The sequence below is a fragment of the Callorhinchus milii genome, unplaced genomic scaffold (genome assembly GCF_018977255.1).
Source record: "Callorhinchus milii isolate IMCB2004 unplaced genomic scaffold, IMCB_Cmil_1.0 Scaffold4, whole genome shotgun sequence".
NCBI classification, from domain to species: Eukaryota; Metazoa; Chordata; class Chondrichthyes; order Chimaeriformes; family Callorhinchidae; genus Callorhinchus; species Callorhinchus milii.
The window spans coordinates 11,684,359-11,702,929 of record NW_024704745.1 but is presented as its reverse complement, the minus strand read 5'-3'; the positions used below and the strand labels follow the sequence as shown (position 1 = coordinate 11,702,929).

The 18,571-nt window shown below is 45.0% G+C and overlaps 1 protein-coding gene across 1 annotated transcript; it reads right to left on the bottom strand.

Annotated features, from left to right (window-relative positions):
* Nucleotides 1-303: 303 nt before the first annotated feature.
* Nucleotides 304-16,831, bottom strand: gpr156 (G protein-coupled receptor 156). Its single transcript, XM_042334364.1, is given in 10 exon segments — nucleotides 304-2,208; nucleotides 2,211-2,500; nucleotides 3,832-3,993; nucleotides 5,686-5,922; nucleotides 6,441-6,536; nucleotides 7,312-7,437; nucleotides 9,668-9,778; nucleotides 12,329-12,467; nucleotides 16,174-16,298; nucleotides 16,716-16,831. Coding segments are annotated over 10 exon segments (2,520 nt in total). The 5' UTR covers nucleotides 16,827-16,831; the 3' UTR covers nucleotides 304-1,085.
* Between the last annotated feature and the right edge of the window lie 1,740 nt (nucleotides 16,832-18,571).

The following is an 18,571-nucleotide window of genomic DNA, read 5'->3' as shown; positions in this document are numbered from 1 at the left end:
TTTGAGACATCTCGAAAATGTGATAAGGCGCTAAATCAAATGCAAGGATTATTACTATTACTGCAGATTTTCCCTTGCAATTCAAACAATCATTTGGCACATTGCGAACATGATGAGACAAAAACAGTAAATTTGTTGCTAGCTATTAGGTGTACAAATCTCACATTAGAGCTCCAACTCTCCTAAGTTTTCATTGGTAAAAGTTTGCAACAAAAAAAAACTCCCTCCCTGTGATTTAGAAAAAAGAACACTGCAGCACCCGATAAAACAAGACATTTTCATTTTCAGTATAAATCCTAGTCTTTTAATTTAAATACACATCACTCAATCTAAAAAAAATATCTAATACACAGACAAAGTGCAACAATATGGTTCGATTTCAGGGCTTTTGTAGAGATTGAAAAATGTACGTGCAAAGAAGACTGGCTTGTTCCTTTGTCCCGGTGGTGTAACCGGTGAGTGCCTGCAGGAGAGCTGGCTCATGTATGTGTGTGTGTGTGTGCTCCCAAGAGAGAGAGTAAGTCCGCAGTCTGATCTCTGGGATTAACATAAATTTAGTGTCTGTGTTCTGGGCCCTTTGTTGATTTGTCAACACTACATTATCGCTGGTGTCCTTGGTCTTCACAGGCAGCTGGTAGGGGTCTCGGAAACTGGACACAGAAATGTGATTACCGTAACATGCTAATTCATTTTCAAGCCCACAACAATGCTCTGTGTCTGCTTCAATTGTTAGGTGCATGGGGCAGGGGAGTGAGGATGCTGAATGGTCCTGAACCCAGGGATATATTTGCACATGGCCTGCAGTGGGGTTTTTGCAGTGTGTTATTTTGATGGAATAATGCTATTTTCAGATCCTTTCGGTCATGTCCCCACTGAAAGTGACTCCTTCATTTTAGAGGTACCTGTTCTACTTCCCTTCAGTAAAGGAAAGGTTTGCATTGTCACCCACGTCTAAATCTCTACACTCGATTCAATGTGCAATCCGTCAAATGAACAAATGAACAAATTCCATTAAAGGAGTTCAAACAACATACGCAAAACAAACTCAGGGAGCATCTGGAAGTACCCCAGGTCCCCTGAATGAATTATACAAAGGTGGGCTTGAGATCCTCTTTGAAGTTAACGGCTGGATGATGACGATGGCTTTGTGACCAGTTGAACGCTGGATTGTAACGCTCGCTGTCTGAGGTCTCTGAGCTGCTGCTACCGCTGGAGTCGTACAGGCCCTCACAACAGGCCTCACAGTGCGGCCTGTGATAGTAGCAGAAGGTTTCGTCTGAGCTGCTCGACTCCGAATCGGAGCTGTCATACTGGTGCGCGTCCAAAGTTCCACCTAACCCAGTTCCTTCAGAAAACCAATGCGTGACCTTCGAGTGCAGGCCCGAATAGGGCGCAACAGTGCACTTTCCTTCTGCCTCAGGATTGTAAGCGTAGCCATTCTGTGGTCCCTCTCCTCTGAGCCACGTGGGATGGCAGCTGTTGGACGGCAGCTGTGCTTCCTTCATTGAGGTCAAAGCAATTGAGAGACCGGTGGACCAGTCCTCACCCATCTCCGTTTTGCTGTGACCTTGGTCAGCACCGGTGGTGTGGGAACCTCCCACACATCCCCTGAGATCTTTCCCGGCCAGTCTCCTGTCAGCTCGCGGTGAGGGATCTGGGAAGCGACAGGGAGGGGGTCCGCCCCTCAGGGGGTAGAACAGTGGCCTCCTTCGCCTCATCATGTGGGGAGAGATGCAGCGTCCGTAGCCGTAATGTTTGTGTCCCCCCGCCGCCATCATGCGGGCAGGCTGCTGGAGTTCAAAGCTTGACGGGATTCTCCTGGGCCTGGGCGGCGAGCGCACCGAGTGGACGGAGCGAGCGCTCAATGCGTGCAGGATCTCTTGAAGCTTCTCGCTGCTCACATAGCTGCTTTTGTTCGCTCTGAACGTGTCCTCAGCAGATGCTGAGCTTTGATCCACCCCAACCCTCGCCCTGGTCGATGTCCGTCGCTCAGAAACAGCGACGAGGACCTCTCTTGCAGTTTGATCAATGGCCCCGTTCAGCCTCTCGCCCACGACACCAGTCTGAATTTCTGAGGTGATTTCTGGAGTGTCACACGACTTCAGGGAATGGTCGGGAGGGTTCCCAGAATCTCCCAACTGCCTCAAGTGGTCCGGAGGATCCCTGCGAATGAAGCCACCTATCACCACCTGAGGATCTCGGCCTCTGTTAAATTCAGTGGTGAGTTACCTTGGGACAGCGAGAGCCGCAAATCTCCCGCTGGAAGAGCCTGAAGTAAACTGTCCCCTTCATCTGACGGAGAGAAGTCCTTTGGACAATGTTCGTCCCCTGAGCTGCGACATTCAGCCTCACTGTCGGTCGAGAGTCGGGGAGCTGTGCTAGAGCCTGTGGCAGCACTGGGACCTGTAAGATCTTCAGCGCACTCTGGTTCCATCAGCCGCAGCAGTTTATCCTTCACATCACTAACCTGCTCCTGCAGGCTTTCAATTACTGCATTTTTCTATAGGAAACAAAAGAGAAGAATGCTTTTATTTAGCAACAAGTGGTGTGGTCCACGACAAACAAATTTACTTTTAACGTCTCTCAATGGCAAGCTGTGTGGTTTTAACTGGTTAAACTCCCAACAATTAACCCAACACACACTCTAGCTCTCGCCAACCTGCATCTAATACTCTCCAGAATTAGATAACCATGGTGCGTCCCTCCAGGGAGACAAATGGAAATTTCTGTGCATATGTGGAACTCATAATAGGTTGATATGAATAATAATATGAATAATAAAAACTTACATTTGATATAGCGTCTTATCACGTCTTCGAGACATCTCGAAGCGCTTCACGGAATATACTGTAAAGTGAATTGACTATATATATTTTGTGGACGAAGCCAGCAGCCAATTGCACACAGCATTGTCCCGCAAACTATCATGGATCGTGTGACCAAATTTTTTTACATAAAGGTATTATTACCCCTGGAAAAGCGACCTGCCAATCGACTAACAACCGGGTTCCTACTTACTGCTAGGTGAACAGAGGTGTGTGGAGTAAGGAAACTTGCCCAACATTTCGCCCTGTTGGGAATCAAACCCAGATCTCTCGTTTGCAAGGTGAGTTTTCTAACCACTGAGCTATAGAATGCCACAGTTTCAAGATAGCTGATATTAAAGCCCCATAATGGGTTTCTTAAGGTCAGAATACTTGGCTGATCAACCCAACGCTCTAAATTAATTCAATAAGTACATATTCCATTCCAGATATGGGAAATGTCCATGTAGATGGTATGCATGGGACACTCAGTCTAACTTGAATATTCTTAAGCATGGTGATGACTATCAGGCACCCCGGCTGCCAAAACAAAAGTTTGATCTCCTTTAATCCCTCTTTTTGTCTCTCACCCATGCAGCTATTTCACTTAAGAGCGAGAGACAATGTTGGCAAAGAAATTTCTGCACCATGAATGTGGGGGAGGGGGCAGGTCTAAACTGCCCACCAGCAAACAGCCTCTGGTGTAAGCAGCTCAGGACAAGCTTTTCCATCTCTTTCTCTCTGATGGGAGCCTCTAACCCATGCTCGCTCCCTCTCTGGAAGACTAGGAACTTGGTGTAAGAGGAACGGTGGTCTTAGAGACAGGCTCTACCACTCAACGGCATATGTAGAGACCGATTGAGCGGTTCATTCAATCACTCATAAGGTGTTGGCTTGGCTCGGTTGGTAGCCTCTGAGCCAGAAGGTTGTGGGTTAAAGCCCCATGTTGGGACTTCGAAATCACAGTCTAGACTGACACTACAAATGCAGCACATCCAAAAGTAAATTACTGTGCGTTTTGTGCTACCTCAGTGAGTAGACGCTTCATAGAGTTGTTTTCCCCGAGCAAGTAATAGATCTGTTCATCACTGTACATGGAGTGATAGCTCTTGCTCGGGCTGTTGAAGTATTTAGCCATTTGATTCGGAGTGTGGCTCAGCTCTTCCTCAAACTGCTTCCACTGCTTGATCTGTTGGGCGAAACGTCAAATGTATTCTTAGATTGAATGAAAATAACCCAATAGGGAAAACCATCAAACCTACTGATTTCTCACCCTGAGCTCCAGGCTGGTTCAAGGTTTTACACTAATACGAAAATTTCCAGCAAAAAAAATCTAAAACTCACTGTCATCTTTAAATTTGAACGCGGGCTTTATTGAAGTTCTACACTACCCGTCTAATAAAAGCACAATTCATCACTGGATCACAAAGGAGAGGAAGGTGATTGTTTTGTATGGAATACGTAGTCGTAAATCTTCCCCCTGAATCAGTGTGAGACCCTCACTTCTGAGTGCATTGCTTTTGCTAGGCAGTGCGCACTCGGCTGTCAGTGGGGAAGCCACATAGGTCCCGTGTGGCTTTGGGAAGCAGCCACAAGGCCTATAGTGACCGGCAGCTGTATGCTAATGAGCATGGACACAATGCAATAGGCACGGGAACAGCAAGAGCATTCAGCACCATCAACAGCCACTAATACCTCAGAAAAATCAATCCTCATCACCTCCCCCATCCACCCCCACGCAGAGCAAAAACACCCTCCGATCCATGGAACGTACATGTATTGGATTTTCAACTCATGTACTTTAATAGGTAAACAGCACACACAGGCTTAGGAGAAATCAGCACCGTGCATGAGTGTTTGTGAATTTGTGTACGTGTGTGAAGCACAGTAATGCATTGCAGTGGAAAGCCTGATGCGAAAGCCTGAGAAAGTTAGCAGAGCTAACAGGTAGCAGCTGGTAAGCAGATGGTCACTTCCAGATGCAACCAAATTAAAATATATTTATGCTTCATTCAGATAACATGTTAAATTAGTTTCACCATTCAACACAACGCACCACAGTTCTTCTATATTGCCTACCTAAGTAGGGGTTCTTTTTTGATACTCAAAGCAGATTATCCCTATAATTCTTCAAGTCTACCATGCTTTCACACTTTTGCCTCTAAAGGGGGGAGCAAGCAGGGCTCCAGCACGATTTGACTGCCTGAAGCCTCCCCACCCACTCCACACACTTACAGAGAATTACTGTCCTAATCCAGGCAAATTGTCACCAAACATACCATTGGTGACATGAAGAATTCTATAGGTGAAATTGATTGAGGAATTCAAGAAAGAGATGAATAGATAGATACTTGTGAAGTTGAAACATTATAATATAATAATAATCCTTGCATTTGATACAGCGCCTTATCACATCTTCAAGATGCCTCAAAGCGCTTCACAGAATATACTATAAAGTGAATTGACTGTGTGGGCGAAACATTAAAGGATGATGATAATAATCCTTACATTTGGCATAGCACCCTTCATGTTGGGAGGATGTCTCAAAGTGTTTCATTAGGATATGCATTAAAGTTTGCTCACAAAAGCACACATATGCTGAGAAGGTTAGGAAATGGGATGAGGGGAGGGAAAGTCATTGTATACCGGGCGGTGTTGTGGTTTGCGGGGAACAAGCTTAGTGGGTCAAGTAGTGTTCCCCTGATCATTACTATATATTTCAGCTTTTTTACTGTGAGAATTTACTTCGTTCTTTTGGTTATATTTTACACACACGCATTGAGTTAATCCGGAGAGACAGAAGGATAAACCTCACTACCCTCATACATTCCAAAGACCGATTGTGCACCTAATGTGTTTGATTTGCTACTGTTCCTCCTACCTGTGGAATGAAGATGAGACAGTTGATGGTCGAGGTACATATGAAGATTCCCCCAGAGGTGAGTCCATACACAACGTTGGGCCAAGAGTTCAAGAATCTGTTGATGGGAAGGATCACGGCAGCGGTGAAAATGATCAGGTAAACTCCCACCATGATGGTGATGGATTGGTTGACGGGGGGTGAACTAACATTGCTGGTCAATCCCGCCAGATACGTGCCATACAACAGAAGACTTCCCTGTGTTTGCGAAAGAGCAGTCGAGTCAACGCCTCAGAGCAAAATACCTCAGTGACACTGATGTTCAACCTCAGATTGGAAGTTGTGGTTGGTCTATTTCGAAATGTATTGCTTCATTAACTAAGCAGCGTCTCAGTCAATGAAGGTGAGAGTTGGAACAGGCGGGAACAGCATAACAGTATGGGGTTGGAGACAGAGAAGACACTGGTATTAGAGGCATGAATGGAATGAAAGACAGAACCGACACTAGTGTTAGAGGTGTTAGAGTCATAAACATAGTAGAGACAGAGAAGACAAGGGATGAGAAAAGATGCTGATGCTGATATTAGCTGCTGACACTGTCGTGGAATTTTAGGGAAATGTGGCAAGTTTAGATTGAAGCAGAGCAGCACAGGTCTCAGAATGACTTTTCAGATCCTACAAAGCTGACGTTTACAGTGTCAGACAGCAGACACAGAGCTCTGTGGAGTTGGAGAATCAGAATGAAGTGCAGTCCAAAGTCAGTCCCACAACCTTACCTTCATCACAGAGATAAGAATGATCCAGATCTCAGTGTAGTGGGACATGCAACATTTCATCGCTGTGATGGAGTAGGAAACGTCTTTTTCAATCGCCTTCATAGTTAACAAAAGAGAAGAATAAATTGTCTTTACAATGCAAATTCATCCTATTTAATGCTACAATCCAAGGGATAGTTGATTTTTCTCCTTCATTTATAATCCTTTGGACGAGGTTAAACCAAGGTCACGTCTGTCTGTTCAGATAGACGTTGAAGATCCCATGGCAGTATTCAAAAAATGAAGGGAGTTTCTCTCATGTCCTGGCCAGCAATAGCCAAAAATCCCTCACAAATATAATGGCTGTTTGAGGGATATCGAAATGTGGGAATTGGCTGCTGCATTCGCCCACAGAATACCCACAGTCACCACATTTTACAGTACATCCTGCAAAGTGCTTTGGGACATCCTCCTGACAGGGAAAGGCACTCATTTCAATTGTAAGCATCATTCATAATACTTATTTTAGATCTCACTCCACTGTGGACTTAACCCAATCACTGGAAGTCAGGATAGATGCTCAGCCTGTGGTTTTGGCAGTGGAACTGACTGCTGGGAACTGCATAAGCAGTGGTCTGATGTTTCCCCTCAATGCTGTGGAGAAGTGACTAAACCTCAAGTTTGCTACCTAAGTCCCTCTCTCTCCCCCCACCCCACACTCTCCGCCCCCAACTAATGGCGAAGGCAAGACCAAGAATTTGCCCCAAGCGAAACGTAGTTTAAAGCTATTAGTTTAATGTTTTTTCAAGTCAACTCATTAGTCACAACTAACCCAACCTACGTATGCTGTGATTGTCAAAACACGATCAATTTGAACTGCAGGCTTCCTTACCTTCATTCCTGCATTTAAGGATTGCCTGCACTGCAGTGGGTCAGCAATGCCCCAAGTGACAAGAACCAGGATATCTAAACCTATGACTCCAGCCACCAGCCCCAGCAACTGAATGTCTTTGATAATCTGGATGAGAAAAAGGATCCAGGTTAATAGATCAATGGAACAGAAGAAACCAATTATTTAGACTGTAACATGACAGTACTGGCACAGACTATTTGGGCTGAGTGGTCTGTTTCTGTGCTGAATCATCCTGCGTAATTCTAGGTGACTGCAGATTTTTTTTGTTTATTTAATAAACACTCTGCATTTCCTAAGGTTACTCCAAGTGTGCATGACCTTGAGTATTTAAAATCTTTGTAGTGTATCCAACAGGCCACAGACACAGGGATATGCCCATGTATAGGTGGCACACATATGTGGAGCTCTGGGTCCAGTTTGATTGTTCTTAAGCATAGTGTTGGGTTTCCGTAAGTGTCAGACATCCAGCTGACCAAAAATAAACACAGAAATTTATTGCAGAGGAAGAAGAAATTGCTTTTGATCTGTAATCTCACTTGATGTTTGTTCATTTTAAACCTATAACTGCTCTTGTGGTCCAAGTAGCTTGCTTACATCTACAAATTCTTACATAGAGTGACATATAATAATAATCCTTGCATTTGATATAGTCACGTCATTGACATGTCTCAAAGCACTTCACAGATGGAGTGATACATCATAGCAAGAGGCCATTTGACCCAATTAGTCCTCACCGGAGCTTATATTCCACACAAACCCAACTTTCCCTTTCCCCTCGTTCTGTAACACGACCCGATCATGTGCTGCATAACTATCCAATATTTCTTCAGTGAAATTAAGCTGAGTCCGACATGACTCTTCCCATAATTTAGTTTATCCCGGTGTCCTAGCCAACAATCCCCCAGATAAAATTGATAATTCACTTCATGGCTGTTTGTGGGATGTTACCATTAGCAATTTGGCTGATGTCTACAAATTCACAGTCACTGCATTTTACCAGTGAATGCTGCAAAGCACTTTGATGTGATAAGATGTATTGTAAGTATTGTTAATATTATATCTTGCCTTGGCACACACCTTTCAATTAACTTAGGTGATCTTTAACTTGCTGTCTCTTGCTGATGTTCCAAAATATCTTTGTATCTGTTTTGCTGTGCGTGCAATCTGCTTTTCCTATCGTTTTTTCACTAACTTTGTCTCTAAACCACCCTTTAATCCATTAATGGTTGGGTGTTTTCAGAGATTCCTACTGTAAAGCTCACAGCTGTGTAAGATTCACTTTTTTTCTTCCATTATGAAATGATTGTGAAAACTATAGGCAAACAACATACATCTGAATAGATCTTCTGTCCTACAGTATCTGGGGGTGGTGATGAGCACACAGCATTGCTGTATTCTGTAAGCTTAGCAGTGCCATCACCAGGCACCTAACGATCCTACACATTCACCCTGGAGTCCATTAAATACACATTTGTTATATGTAGTTGGGGTAGATTTGTTTAATATGAAATAGAAAACAGAAATGTAACGGGGACAAAATTAAGTGATTTATGTTTTCTTTCACACGCATTTAGTTGTTGGCTCGGTTGATAGCACTCTCGCCTCTGAGTCAAAAGGTTGTGGGGTCAAGCCCCACGTCGGGACTTTGAACTCACAGTTAAGGTGACACTCCATTGCAGTGCTGGGGATGTGCTGCATTGTTTTGGAGGTGCTGTCCCTACAAATTAGACATTAATCCAAGATGCTATCTTCCTGTTCAGGTGGACATTAAAGAACCCATAGAACTATTTGTAAAGAGAGGTGAGTTTCTCCTCGTGTCCTGGCCAAAGATCCACCCAGATTTTTTAAAAAATGGCAATTCACATGGATGTCTGTGAGACATTACTGAGCGTAAATCAGGTGCTGTGTTCACCAACAAACACACAGCCACTCAATTCTACACAAGAAAAAAAACTCTGTGAAGCACTTCGAGACCTTTTGATGTGATGAGACCCTATATCAAATGCAAGGCTCATTACGTCCAGCAGAAATTTCTTGATAGTGGTCAGGAGTAGAAACTTAGGCTAATCTTCCCTTCCCTAACCCTGGGGCACTGGGTCATAACACCCCAATTGGTGCCTCAGCTGAGATCAGTACAGACCAGGATTCAAACCTGTGACCGTTCAGTTTGTGAGGCTCAGTGTTGAAACCAGTGCCTTTATTCAACCTTTGCTGATAATGAACTTACCAGGACTTGACTAAATTGTTGGCCAAGGCTTCCAGACTGAAGTTCACTGAAAGCGAAGATGTGAATGGTGGAGGGGATTACCTCAGAGTACCTAAGCCGATTACTTACCACTCTCTTCTCTGGGACCCGCTGGGTGAAAACTTTGTACAGACGCCATGTCTTCCCTAATATAGGCCCAAATACCAGCGAGGTTCCTATACACAGTATCCAAATGCGGACCTGCCATTTGAAACAAAGGATTGCGATTACACAGAGAATCCCTGGCAACACAGAGGCTCTGACCTAAAACCATCAACTATGAAATGGAGAGGGAGAGGGGGAATATTTTCCTCCTCCTCTTCTGAAAAACTTCCCAAATGTCAATTCTCCTCCCCCATTGTCCTTCCCCAAATGGCATTCTTCATGTTTGAAAGTAGCCGATAAGGGCTGTTTAGATGTGTATGCACGTGTGTATATGTGTGTGTGAGTGTATATGGGTGTGTGTGTATGCGTGCGCGTCTGTGCAGATCATTCTTAGGATGTGGGCAATGCTGTGGAGGACAATATTTACTCTCCATCGTCCTGACATGGCACTCAGGATAGGGTCCCCTCGGGTCCTCCCTGACTGTCCAGCGTCTTGGGATGTCCTCCCGATGTGAAAGGTCCCTGTGTAAATGTTATTTGGCTGCCGCGTTTCGCCCACAAAATATAGTCAATTCACTTTACAGTATAATCCGTGAAGCGCTTTGAAACCACTTGAAGACGTGATAAGGCGCTATATCAAATGCAAGGATTATTATTATTTACCAATTCAGCGCCTTGGGACGGCCTCCTGACGTGAAAGGCGCTTTATAAATGGAATCTTGTTGTTGTTGTTGTTGTCTGGTCGCTTATCTCATCTCATCCCATCTCACTGCTGTTTACAGGGCCACTGCTGGTGTTAGTTTAGTCTCCATGTTTGCCAACAAAACAGTCACCGTGTTTCAAAGTAACGTATTTTGATTGGATGGGGTGCAGAACAAAGTCCAAGTGGGACCCTCTGGAATCGCTACTGGTCGTCTTGATATTTTAAAGCGCGTTTAATCTAGGAGAATAGGCCTGAATTTTCCAATGGCTGTGCACTGTTACAAGGCTGGGGTTAAAGGCAGTAACATAATCACTGGATTCATGTGAAGTGACTAATCAGATGCCCTTGGTTACGTGTCTGCCTTGTAACTCCCCATTCACCATTCATTAACTAATATTTTCAACTGCATTCCTGAAAATCTAAGGATGGCATTGAAAGCCTGTTTAAACAGCGCAGCTGGCCTGGAGCCAGAGACCTCTAAGCTTTCTGCCCCGGGGTTCATCGAGGAGATGATATTCATTTACTCGTCCTGTCATCAAACTGTTAAGACAGGAGGGGGTAAATTATTTAAATTATGGGCTGCACTCGCCTGCATTTCTAAATGGGTCTGAAGAAGAAAAAAATAAAACATGGAAGGCTTCAGGTCAGGCACCAGGAATACAACCCCACCCAGCTGCCATTCTTCTACATTAAACATTCTGTACATTTTCTCTTCTGGACTGGGATATGGATATATCCTATGACAGACAAGGTCACGCCCTTATCCGTATTTCCCCCACCAAATACACAGTCAATTCACTTTGCAGGGTATTCAGTGAAGCGCTTTAAGACATCTCAACAATATGATGGGGGGCTATATCAAATGTAGTGATTATTATTATTATTATAATAAGGTGGGTATTTGGCCAGCTCCCAATAAGACACATGAGATCTCACAAAGTGTGCGTGTGTGTATGTGGGGTGGTGGGGGGATGGGGAGGGGGAGGTGGGGGAGAAGATTCAGTTGCTTGCCTCACTTCCCCATCGCCACGTTAGAGAAGCAATCTCATGCCCCCTCCCCTGCAACTGCCAGAAACAACCAGCGCACTGCACTTCTTCCCCCCCCACCCGTCGCTGCTGGTGGCGGACCTTGTGATCATTCCCCATCGCTGAAATCACTCCCTTTCTACTGTGCCCACGCTCACTTTCCCTCTCACCACGGCTCGACGTCATGCTCCACCACCGTTAAGTGGTCTGAGATGCTATCCCGGTGAAGAGAAGCAAAATAAATCCAAGTTGTTGTTGTTGTCGTCGTCGTTCTTGTCCTCTCCCCTCTCCTCCCCCATCACGTTGGCTGACTCTGTGCTTCCCACACTGATTGAGACAAACTGTGCCCCAACCCCTTCAACACTGGGCAATGACCTACTCCCTCCCAACTGCTGTGGGCTGACACTGAACGTATCGTCTGCTAGGCACTGATCGCTGCTCCCTCCTCCCCCAGTCATTGCTCCACGCTGACTTCACGTGTCCCTAGCGCTGAGGATCGAACACGAGTGCAAGTTGATGGTTCGGGTGGATGTTATAATAATAATAATCCTTGCACGTAAAGATCCCATGACACTATTTTGAACAACAAGGAGTTCTCCCTCCTGATGTACTCCCACAATCACATTTTACCAAAACAAAATGTGGTCGTTCATCTCACTGCCGTTTAAAGAGCCGTCATATGTCCCCGGTGCGGCTTAGTCACAGCATTTGTCTCCAAAGCAGTCATTAAGCTTCAAAGTAACTCAATGTGTGATTCACTTATAAGCATTTTCATGGGATAAGTGCTGTATCAATTTCAAGTGGCGATTATCTATTATTTATTTAAAAAGAACTCAAGCCTAAGTGGCGTATAATCCTGGCTCTCAGAATAAACCGCCCTATGTTTACTACATAGTTTCTTCTTATGTGTTGCTTACTTGGAAGATCAGCTCCATGGACGTTCCTGCTGCAGCTGTTTTCCCTTCTTCAATCCCAAACATGTATCCACTGACGTAAGTGAAGACACTTCCGAGTAATGTTACGACATTCAGGTTCGGGCTGGACATTTTCACAATTCTAGTGGGAATAAAGCATAAGGTTCACAGCGTGAGGAGTTATTTCAGTGTGTCAACTGTTGCTCAAGCTCATTATGGGAAGTTCCCAATAAATGCAATTGATAATTCAAAAAACGCACAATATTTTTAAACGTGCGGAGAGTTTAGTGGCTATAGAGTGAACAGGTTAGAGCAATAGCCCTGGAGGCGAAGAGATGTTGGGGGGCCGGGGAAGGGGGAGGGAAGGTGATGGGACTAATTTGAATACATTCGCTAAAGTTTTACAAATCCAATCACACATTCTTCAGCACATTCAAAGTTTTGCAAATATGCTAACTGTACATTTCTTGTTTAAAAAATAATAATAACCTTGCAGTTGGTATAGCGTCTTTTCACGTCAGGAGCACATCTCAAAACGCTTCACAAGAATTACTGAAGTACAATGATTTGTAGACAAACACGGCAGCATAATTGCGTACAGCAATGTCTCACAAATAGCCATGAAATGAGTGACCAATTTTATTTGTCCACTACATCTGAAAGAAACTCTTCTCTTTTTAAATAGTGCCATGGGATCGTTAACATCTTGGCAGATTATTTATTTAAAATGCCCCACAGGAAGTCAGGGCTCCCTGGCCTCCCTCTGCCTCCTCGTCCTCTTGGATCTCTCTGCTGGGTTCGACACAGTCGACCACGCCATCCTCCTCCATCGGCTGTCCTCCCTTATCTACCTCAGTGGGACTGTACTCACATGGTTTGAGTCCTACTTAACCAACCGGGTCCATTTCATCCCAGCAAATGGTTTCTCCTCTCGCCCCCACCCGGTCACCTGCGGGGTACCCCAGGGCTCTATACTTGGCCGTCTTCTTTTCTTTATCTATATGCTCCCTCTGGGCGATATCATCCATAGGCAGGGGGTAAACTGCCATATGTTTGCAGATGACACACAAATCTACTTTGCCTCCTTCAATACCAACTCCAGCTCCGCTGATGTTCTATCAGCTTGTCTGGCAGACGTCAAGGCCTGGATGAGTGTAAACTTCCTGCAGCTGAATGTGGACAAGACAGAAGCCATACTCCTTGGCTCCCTTCAACATCTTCACTCCTGTGGATCTAAACTCCTCAGCCTCCCTGGGCCCTCCCTCAGATTCACTGAACCAGTGCGCAACCTAGGCTTCCGGTTCAACCCCCAACTGTCCTTCCTCCCCCACATTAGGTCCCTGACCAGGACCCCCTTCTTTTGCCTCTGCCACATTGCCCGCCTCTGATCGTACCTTACCCCAAATGCAGCCGAAACCCTCGTGCATGTGTTTGTCACCTCCTGCCTGGATTACTCCAACGCACTCCTCGCCGGTCTCCCCAGCTCCACCATTCACAAGATACAGCTCATTCAAAACTCTGCCACCCGCAAACTGACCAGAACCAAACTCCACACCCACATCTCACCAGGTCTGGCCAGGCTTCACTAGCTCTGCATCACCGAATGAATCGACTTCAAGATCATCACACTTGTATTCAAATCCATTCAATCCCTGGCACCTCCCCATTTTTCCAACCTCCTCACACCTCAATCCACCAGCTGGCACCTCTGCTCGTCCCTCGCACCCTCCGCCCCACCATCGGAGGTCACGCTTTCAGCCACTACGCCCCAAAACTCTGGAACACTCTCCCACAATCCCTCCACCTCGCCCCCTCTCTCCCCTCTTTCAAGTCTCGTCTGAAGAGTTTCCTTTCGACCATGCTTATGGGCATCTCCCCCACCACCCTCCACCCCAGCTCGGAGTCAAGCTCTACCATTTTAAGCGCTCTGAGATGCTACCCTACGTGGAGGGCGCTATATAAGTGCAAGTTGTTGTTGTCAGTCACTGCTGTTTGATTGCTTAATGCACGTGTGAAAGTTTCTCTCTTTCTCAGTATAAACTTGTTTTTTCTGTCCATTAAGAGTTGCCACAAATTAGATTGTGGTATTTCTTTAATACAGCAGCGGAGTTCAACAAATGGGAACTTCTCCCAACAATTGGAAGTTCGATAGGCCAACCTACAGTATAGGAAACAAACTGGGAATTAGAATCAGAATGAAGGAGCTCCCACCAGCACAGGCTCAATGGTCTCCTTTGATGCTGCAATTTCTATACTGCTGAAGCCAGAGATGCACTTTATGTAACAGTGAAAGGGGAGATTCATTGGCTTTTACAAATGTATCCATATAACAATAATAATCCTTGCACTTCACAGAATATACTGTAAAGCGATTTATTTGACTGTATAGTTTGTGGGCGAAACGCAGCAGACAATTGCGCACAGCAGTGTCCCACAAACAGTCATGGATTGAAGTGACCAATTTTTGTTTTTTGAAGGAATTATTACCCCTGGAAAAGCGATCTGTCAATCAACTAACTGTTCCTACTTACTGCTTGGTAAACAGAGACAGGTGCAGTAAGGAAACTTGCCCAACATTTCGCCCTGCCAGGAATCTAACCCAGGTCTCACACTTGCAAGGCAAGTGCTCTAACCACTGAGCTGCAGGACTCCATATAATATGTAAGAATGTCAATACAATTTAAATCTAAGATTTAATGCTAAAAATTCATCCGGCGTATGGGTTCCCGATACACTTTGGATTTGGGGAATCCCGATTCGAGCCCTGCCACAGGGAAGCTCTGCAGGAACAAGAAGTGGGTGGAGAGCAGCCTCCAGCTCGAAGGTGGATCAGCAAAAGAACGGGAGGAACTGACTGCTCTGTACTGCTGGGAGCTGAGGATGAAGATGATTTCAGGCCTGCAGATTGTTCTATTCAATGGATTTCAAATTGGGATAAATTGATTTTTGGGAATGAGAAATAGAGAGGGAATCTGACTCCCAAATCCTTCATGCTAGGGCTGAACAACGAGTGTTGGTGAGTCAGTGGTCGAAGGTGCTTAACCTTGTGTCCACAGCATTGTTTGCCCCCCACCCCACCCTCACCTCGCTTACCAAACAGCAACCAGGAGCATGAACATGGCAATTCTTCTGTTTTCTACTCTAGAAATTAGAGATTGTGTTAGTCTGGCTCAGTGGTAGCATTTTTGCCTCTGAGTCAGAGGTTATAAATTCAAGCTCCACGTCGAGTCTTGAATTCGCATAATCTAAGTTGACACTCCAGTGCAGTGTTAGGAGTGTGTTGTCTTGTCAGAGGCGCTGTCCAGGTGGATGCTAAATATCCCATTTCACTATTCAAAAAGAGAAGGGAGTTTCTCCCAGTGTTCTGGCCAACAGTCCCCAAAATACGATTTGTCATTCACCTCATGGCTGTCTTTGGGACATTGCTGTGTGCAATTAGGCTGCCGCGTTGGAATAAAAAAATTTACACAGTCATTTCATTTTACACTATGTCCTACAAAGCACTTTGGGACTTCTGCCCGACGTGGAAGTTGCTATATGAAATGCAATGGTTATTATTATAGAATCATTATTATCCACAAACACCAACGCCTATTGTCGAAACCCATCTCTGCCCTGGCGTCGTGCTCTGTCACTGTCAAGCGCTCTGGGACACTACCCTGCATGAGAGGCACTATATGAATGCAAGTTGTTGTCATTGGCTAATTCTGACTTGGTCAACATAGTGCAGCGATTGAGGCTATGGTCTTTCTCAGTTCCCACACTGCATGAAACATTTACCCACCGAGCCGGGCAAGGGGACAATCGGCCTGGTTGCTGCTGTTAGAAATGCACGGCATGTACTGTACCTGTTGCTCTTGAATTTAATGGTGAAAGCAAGGAAGAAGACCGAGAGCAGAATCCCACACAACAATAAGGTGCACATCACTCCAAATAACACGGGGGAGATATGGGGGTCTTCAGACAGCACCTCCTGCAAAAGAAATCAGCAAGTTTATAACATAGGAATCTTGTGAATACAAATACAAAGGGAAACACTTCTTTCTATAAATGAGGATTACTCATTCAACAAGATTCAACAAGCAGTAAATAGGAACTCAGTTGTTAGTCAATCGGCGGATCGCTTTCCGGAGGTAATAACCCCTCCAAAAAAAAAAAGCTGATCACTCAATCCATGACTGTTTTTAGCTGCCGCATTTCGCCTACAAAATACACAGTCAATTCACTTTACAATCTATTCTGTGAAGTGCTTTGAGACATCTCGACGACATGATAAAACGCTACATCAAAAATGCAAGGAATATATAAAAGCAAGTTGTGTTGCTGCTTTACTTTGGGAACAGTCACAATTGTCTTCACTGGTCCTATACATTCCTACGTTTGCACTTACTATTCGGATAGTGCACAACCTCTGCAGAAGTCGCTGGCCCTCTTCTTTGCTCACAGCCGGGTCGAGGGTGCAGTCTTGTGAACTGCACCGAGCACTGCAGTTCAGAGCCATCACCCTGTAGGAAGCGATGAGACTCAGCCTCCCCTCAACAAGGCATATCTCACTCACCGCTCACTGCCTGGAGTACTGAAATACTCCACGTTCACCACAAGAGGGAAGCCTGTACCAAGCCTGCCAGACAGAAACGGTGGGGGGAAAAGTTAAAGCAGAGAGAATAATAATAATAATAATCTTTGCATTTGATGTAGCGCTTTTCATGTCTTCTAGACATCTCAAAGCGCTTCACAGAATAGACTGTAAAGTGAGTTGACCGTACATTTGTAGGCGAAACGCGGCAGCTTTCAAAGCTATATTCAAACTTGGCGATAAAAAGTTAAAGTAATATTTAAAACTTATTTTGGATGTGCCAATCCAATTTCAATTGATTGCTTTGGGTTCATAATGGGTTATAATATTCACTTTTCTGATTTCAATGTTATTTTCGGATGTGAATGACTCACTCCATGGGTTGTTTGAGAGACAATTAAATTGGCTGCCGTGTTTGCCCACAATATACACACAGTCATGCTATTTTACAATATGTCCTGTGAAGTGTTGTGAGACATCTCGATGATAGGATAAGGCGCTATATCAAATGCAGAGGTTATTATTTATTGTATTACAGTCATTGATGAGAGCTGCGGAAATTTTAATGACACATTTTCACTTTTACACGTATATTTAGGCCACTCTCTGGTAAAATCTGGTGAAAGAAAGTGAAAAATCAGCTGATTCTGGATTCACACAAGATTACTAAAGAGATTTGGGTCAAGCAAACCTGTTGGCCCATTTGAACTAATTATTCCAGAATACCCGCTCTACCATCCTGCCATCAGGCTGTTTCTTAAATGACTCCAACATCCTGGCCTCAGCCACCCCTCCTAGTAGCTGTTCCAGTCCATACAGAGTGGCCCCATTATAACAGTGTTTTGGGGGCCATCAAATCACACACTGAATCATTATATTACAATGCTGCCACCCCCAGCTTGGGTGCCCAGCCAGCTGTGTGAAGTTCTTTGAGATGTCTTCCTGATATGAAAGGCGCTATGTAAATTGTATATCAGATCACCACTGATGTCATTTTGGGTGTGGACTGGCTGACTTCCAGTGCAGGAAGCTGGTTGGTTCCCTGGACTGCTCTATTGGACACTTCTAAGCACGTAAAACACTCGTGATACTGTTTGTGGCTGACTGGTCATCTTCTGTCAACGACAACAACAACAACTTGCAGTTATACAGCGCCCTCCACGCAGGGTAGCGTTTCAGAGCGCACTCTCATGTATGTGCAGGGAGCTAGGAGTGGACATCACTTCCGGGGTCTATCGGAAACCTGAGTTACAACAGAGTCGCCCTGCAATTACCTTCTGCATAAAGGAACATATCCCAGTGTCAGCCTTGAAATTGTCCTTCGAAACAGCGCAGCGATTATATCCGGCGAAATCAATGTTCCGCCGGCTGGAATTTACTACGATGCGATAGTCGTCACCAGTGATAATTAACACATCACACGTCGCAGATTCCCGCTCGCTGCAATGAAACCCCCAGCGGGACACTGCCACTTTAAACAACGCGGAACTCAAGCTGCAACTGACACTGGTAGCGCTTGCCAGAAAAGTTCCGTCTCCCTTTTATCTCAAATAGAAGATTGTTGGGAACACACAGTGTGTTTAGCCCAGATTTGTTTCTTTCAGACTGGGCGTCCTTTTTGGGGGGGAGCTTTGAGAAAAGCCTCATCTGCTGCAGCAGCCAGGAAAGCG